Below are 6,684 nucleotides of genomic sequence, written 5' to 3'. Positions count from 1 at the left end.
GTTTTTATTTTAGTATAACATTATAATACCATGCATATTTGTACTTTTTTTATTTAAAGAAGAAATCAATCCAATGTATAGTTCAGATTTTAGGCTTAATGCTATAGAAAAGCAATACAAGTTTTTCAGTTGTTATGTGTGTAAAATGTCCTTAAATTGATATTCCCATTTTATTCAATGTATCTATACACTGCATCTAATTTGTGTGCTCTTGTGGGAAAACCATAATGAAAAAAGAAGTGCAATAATGGGAGTAATAACGTGGCAACATTTTCATAAGAATATCTCATATTTCATAGGAATACTGATCTATGATTTCTTGTTGAGTTTCCTCAAAATGCCTGATTAACAGCCGTTTGTCCTGGTGTCCTCTACAGAAGACAAGTATGAACATTATGCCCTGTTTCGTAACAAAAAGTCATATTCCCAAACAATTTGAAAATTAACCAGATTTAAATGATAATTACAAAACATTATCACGTTTCCCTAAGAGTGCTAAATCTGATCGTTCTGTCAATATCAGTCATATTTAATGACCAAAGAGAGGGAGTGTTTATGATCAAACCTCTTAAAAAAGTGCTCTGAACAGGACATCCAGACTAAAACTGTGGCATGAAGGGTCTCAGAGGAATCACTAACATATAATGACCTCTACACCAGGGTCCCACGAGACATTATAGCATTTCTTTTCTTACACCACAGACCCAGGGATGATATACAATGTTATTTCTTTCGACTATAGTAAAACAAAGCAAACGAACAGTGACTGATTAAAGATATGTAGAGTACAGGACCTTCAGCAGCACATTCACAACCACTGGCTGAAAACAAAAACGTTATACATTCTTTGACGTGGCAAGGACCGGCGAAGGTCCTGTTACAAAGAGAACACATGATGAAATGCACACAACAGACTCAAAGCAGTGAAGTGTCAACATGAAACACGAGAGGAGGGCGTAGAGGTGACAGGCTGAGTGAGGAGGAATGTGACTAACAGGTTACACTGGCCTGTAAGCACATATGTTATGATTGTAATGATAAAATATATGTGTATTGTGATTACGAAGCGTTCCTGGTGCGCCTCGTGAAGAGCTGTAATACAGACAAAGTGTGTTTGGAAGAAGCTAAAAAAATTTTTTTCTTTTTTCTCACTTTGGTATTTATACTTCCATTTGTGCTATTGCAAAGTAGTTTTTGCTATGACTGTGCATTTGCTATGCTATGACTATTCCATATGTTATGCAGGGCTGATTATGACAAAAATCATAAATGTCGATTATTCCCTTGAAATTGTAATTGCGATTATTAATTGCGATTTACATTGCAGGATGTTTATACCATTGTCTGAAGCAACGGCATGCCATATTTTTATATGAAAATAAACAAGCTGAAAACACTCTAACTGAAAAACTTTTATTGCTTTTCTGTAGCATTAAACCTCAGATGTCAACTATACATTGGATTGGTTTCTTCTTTAAATAAAAAAGTAAAAATATGCATGGTATTATAATGTTATACTAAAATTAAAACAATGGAAAAACACTTAAGATAAGCTGTAGAAAGAAAAAAACACATCTTAAGCATGCAGAATAACATTAGTGGACGATTAATTGCCGCTTTGAACGATCAATTTGATTAATTGTGCTATGATTACATTTTGTCAGTTCCTGTGGTTTTTAACAATTATTTGTGACCCTTAGACCAGTCATAAGGGTCTATTTTCTTTTTTAATTGAGAGTTATACATCACCTGAAAGCTTAATAAATAAGCTTTGCTTTCCATTGATGTATGGTTTGTAAGGATATAATTAGAGCCCGACCGATATGGTTTTTTTTGGCCGATACCGATATTAGAGAGTAAAAAAAGGCCGATATCGATATATCGGCCGATATTCTTTGTGTATATTATAGTACAGTACCAGTCAAATGTTTGGACGCATTCCCATTCGTCAAACAGAATATATATACATCAGTGCACTGAACAGTAAAGTTGAAGTTTATTCAACTTTAATTCAATTCAATTCCATTCAACTTTATTCCGTTGAAGTTTATTTCACTTCGGAACATTCATTCACGGATTTGCGCTACTGTCTTCACACACAGACGAAACATAATACGTGACATAATATACCTCTGTAAATAAATACAATATAAATTCACGTCTCGCACACTTTAATGCCCTTTGAATGTAACGTGTACGTTCCCTTGGAACTGGAATCATGGCGGAATTTCATGTGAAGTCCACTTCGCAGGGCACTTACGGTCGAATAAGACAACGCTTGAATGCTGCTGCCTGAACAAGTCCTTACTGAAGTTTAAGTGCTGACTGGTGTCACTATCTCGCGAAGGCGCCGGCGGATCTCCACCAAATTCGTTATTTATTGACCTTTTAACTGTAAAGTGCATATTATGAACTGAAATATATGAGAGTTGCCTATGACGGCAGCTACAGACCCTTTAGGTAGCTTTTGAGAAGGTACCACCCCAGCGACAGCTTTTGTACGTTTATTTCTGAGAGTGTAAAATGCAAAAGGCACAATGTTCCAGCCGCTGTTATCTATCCAGGGAAAATGCATTATGATTTATACTGCAAAGTATAACTTGTTCTCTGTTACACGAGTCATATAATAGACCAAAATCTATACCGTTGTTCACTGTGTGTTCATGTTTTTAAATGTGCCACATGGCAGTCGGACAATAATTTTTGAAAACACAAATTGGATTTGAGAGGCCAATAAAAGGGAAGATTATCATAGAATTATGACTTAAATTGTGATGTGAAGACTTGGATTATAGTCTTATGGACTACTTTATATGGTACTTTTGTTGTGCATTTTTGTTCCTTTTTGGAACTCGGCAGCATAAATCACCATCTGCTCACTGAATGAGCACTGAATGAAATAGACAAATCAAAGTACAGATACCCTAAAATATTGCACCAGTTAAAGTACTCTAGTCATTTTAGATTAAAAAATGATTATTATTATATTTTTTATTTATTTATTTATTTTACTTTTATCAGAATAGTACAAAACTTGGTGGCTTTTGTGGTAGCTGCTAAAAAAAATAAAATAATAGTGGACATGATTCAAAAAGGCTAAATGGTCTTTAAAAGGTCACACATGTACTGTTCATGATCAAAAATGACCTTGTGAAACAATGGATAATTTTGACCCATACAATGCATTTTTGGCTATTGCTACAAATACTGGTTTTGTGCTCCAGAGTCACATATAACATTTCACACAATAGGTTTAAACAGCTCACCGTTTTTACAGCAGGCTGTAAGTTCACATAATAATGTAGTCATGACCTAAATATGATTTTCGTTTACAATAGTTAAAATTTGGGTGAAAGTCACACTATATATATTTTTTTTTTTACTTTTAAACATATCAATAACTTTCAAACCTTTGAGCTGATAATACTGGATACAGATCTGAACCATGGAGCTGCAGCGCAGAGAAAGATGTGGGAACCACCTCTACGTGAATGTCAATGTTTACACATCACTGTTTTTTCCTTCCACAGCTGCTTGCTAATTCGGGCTCGTTTCCAAAGATGGGGCCCTGTAATTAATGTGGGCCCCAGCTGGTGCTGTATTGAAGGGCTGCACCTGGTCCGTGGGCCTTTCACTTACTTGTGGGCCTGTGTCCATGTGTGTTTATTGATTTCTGATTGTTCTTCTCCACAGGAGGCGCTATCAAGCTGTCATTTGATCCCTCGCTGACGATAGAGCAGGTAGAGAGTGAAAACAGGGAGGTGGTGGAGGGTCAGTATAACCCCTCTGACTGTGAGGCCAGACAGAGCGTGGCCATCCTTATCCCTCACAGAAACAGAGAGAAGCACCTGCTCTACCTCCTCCACCACCTCCACCCGTTCTTACAGAGGCAGCAGCTTCACTACGCCATCTACATCATTCACCAGGTAGATTCTGTAGACACAGGATCCTCGTTGCTAGAATTTGATGCCATTTTTAGAGCGTTCAGTGTTCATTTTTAAGTCAGTAAAGGTTTCTTGGACAACAAACATAATGTTCTTTTTTTTAATGAGCATATCCTACTTTCTCTGACGTTAAAAGGGACCTTTATTGGTTCTATAGCATTGACGCCCTCTTCAGTGCATGACAATGTTTACTTACAGCTTTGCTCCGGGGTCCATTATAGTTTGCACTGCCCCATCCTTAAACAACAGCATGTTTGCAAAGCCTGCGATACATTGTTACTCGTTCACCGAACAGTCTATTCTGCAAAAACTAGTAAGACCAACCTGAAATGTGACCCTGGAGCACAAAACCAGTCATAAGGGTCAATTTTTCGAAATTGAGATTTATGCATCATCTGAAAGCTTTCCATTGATGTATGGTTTGTTAGGATCGGACAATATTTGGTCGAGATACAACTATTTGAAAATCTGGAATCTGAGGGTGCAAAAAAATCTAAATATTGAGAAAATCATCTTTAAAGTTGTCCAAATGAAGTTCTTAGCAATGCATATTACTAATCAAAAATTAAGTTTTGATATATTTACGGTAGGAAATTTACAAAATATCTTCATGGAACACGATCTTTACTTAATATCCTAATGATTTTGGGCATAAAAGAAAAATCGATAATTTTGACCCATACAATGTATTGTTGGCTATTACTACAAATATACCCCAGCGACTTAAGACACATATATAGGCTACTGTTACACAAATATAAATAATTGCCTGCAATTTATTTGGGTATTTCACAATCCTATGTTGAAATGATTTTAGTACAGGGACCAATTCTCACTATTAACTAGTTGCTTATTAGCATGCCTATTATTAACATTGGCTATTGTCTGTTTATTAGTACTTATAAAGCACATATTCTGCATGATCATATTCTACATCCCTAATCCTACCCAATGCCTAAACTTAACAACTACCTTATTAATAAGCAGCAAATTAGGAGTTTATTGAGGCAAAAGTCGTAGTTAATGGTTTGTTAATAGTGAGAATTGGACCTTAAAATAAAGTGTGACCTTAAACTCTCTTTCCTAACATTGAGTCCATTTGGAAAGACTCTCTTTTTGTTCATATACACAAAACTTGAATGAAACTATTGTTGTCTTCAACAATAGTGTGTTACTTCCTTCTCATTATTACAGTGACTGAGAAAGCCAAGTTTCTGACTCCTGTGGGCATTAATTATGGGCAGTTTTCTGTTTTTGCAGTTTAGTGTTTTTTTCCTATGACATCTTTAACAACGGTAGAGATAAGTGCCACCAGCTGATGTTGGTGATATGAATATTTTAAGTTGTACAGATTTCATTTTGAGCGGTTAGGTAAAGTAAAAATGATAGACGCTGAAACTCAAGGAGTTATGAAAGGTGTGCATGCTTTTCTTCTCGTGTCAAGAAAGAGTGTTGTAGTGTTTAAGTTCTGTCAGTAAAAACTGTTGAGGCAGTATACACCTAAAGAAGTAATTCATTCAAATAATTTCTTAGACTTTTTGTATCTTTTAAGTCATGAAAGCAGAGTATTGGCAAACACCTGGTGATCTATAGGAAATCACGATCCGCAAGCATCATAATTGATAAACGATGTGTGTATAATATATGTGTCTGTTTGTCTTGTAGGCTGGAGATGCTACATTTAACAGGGCAAAGTTATTAAATGTGGGCTACCTCGAGGCTCTGAAAGACCAGAGCTGGGACTGTTTCATCTTCCATGATGCTGATCTAGTTCCTGAGAACGATCATAATTTATACATGTGTGAGGATCAGCCTAAGCACTTAGTAGTGGGGAGGAATTCCACTGGGTACAAGTGAGTGATGCTGTCTCCTTCATTTAACAAACACATTCCCATGCAGAGCGTTCTTGACATTTAAACACACAAGATCTGGGTTAAACGGACAACACTGAGATCGATTAGCAGGACTGTTTCTCTCTAAAATACTAAAGCAGCAGAAGTGTCGGGAGTAGCTCAAAGCAGTCACACTACTAGTTTAACTACATTTTTCAGTAGTGTGATTCGTGGTTTAGATGTTTTGCATTTTAAATAGCAAACCACTTCCCTGTGTGACAAAACACTACATCTCCGTTTGTATCACAGGAGGTAATAATCAAACACACTCTCCTAAAATATCCATTCTCTTGCATGAAGCATTGGGAAATCCCATGCATTCTAGTTAATGGGTTTGTTTGGACAACTCAAACAAGTTAAGTTCAGTAACAGTTAACTTAAGTTCAATTAATAAAAAATAAAAAAATGCCCGTGCAGCATTAAGGCCTCATACACCTTGCAAAGTTTTGAGATGACAACAATGTGGTAGCGAGTCCCCTAAATTATTGATCCATGTGGAATGTAAATTAATGCATTGTAAAAAATGCATTACAGACTGCAGGGTTTGTGGGGGAAAAACTACACAGAGAGACAGACTAGTGTTAACATTTAAAAAACATCATCAAACATCATCAAAAACACCTCTGTTTTTGTGATGAGCTGTCAATGTCTAAAAGAGCGACATCTCTGCGGTAGCAATAGTTGTTCAGTTTAGTTCTGTACACATGAGACAGGTTTTTATCTACAATACTATGCAAAGGTCTTTGGCACGTTTCTTCACAAAAACATTTTTTTCTGATTTTTGCAACCAAAATGTCTGCAATTGCTGCAACTTTTTAAAAAATGGTGGCAATATTTGGCATGTTTGA

At 36.2% G+C, this 6,684-nt stretch overlaps 1 protein-coding gene across 1 annotated transcript in view; it reads left to right on the top strand.

Annotated features, from left to right (window-relative positions):
- Positions 1 to 3,680: 3,680 nt before the first annotated feature.
- b4galt4 (UDP-Gal:betaGlcNAc beta 1,4- galactosyltransferase, polypeptide 4) overlaps positions 3,681 to 6,684 on the top strand; it is a gene marked incomplete at its 5' end in the record, with an annotated part of 7,946 nt that continues 4,942 nt past the window's right edge. Inside the window, 2 exons of the mRNA XM_016568178.1 lie at positions 3,681 to 3,926; positions 5,610 to 5,797. Of these exons, the coding sequence (XP_016423664.1) occupies positions 3,681 to 3,926; positions 5,610 to 5,797 (434 nt within the window). The remainder of the gene's footprint in view (positions 3,927 to 5,609; positions 5,798 to 6,684) is intronic.

Source organism: Sinocyclocheilus rhinocerous, unplaced genomic scaffold (assembly GCF_001515625.1).
Source record: "Sinocyclocheilus rhinocerous isolate Xijiao unplaced genomic scaffold, SAMN03320098_v1.1 scaffold1915, whole genome shotgun sequence".
In the NCBI taxonomy this organism is placed as follows: domain Eukaryota; kingdom Metazoa; phylum Chordata; class Actinopteri; order Cypriniformes; family Cyprinidae; genus Sinocyclocheilus; species Sinocyclocheilus rhinocerous.
This window is presented reverse-complemented; position numbering and strand designations above follow the sequence as displayed.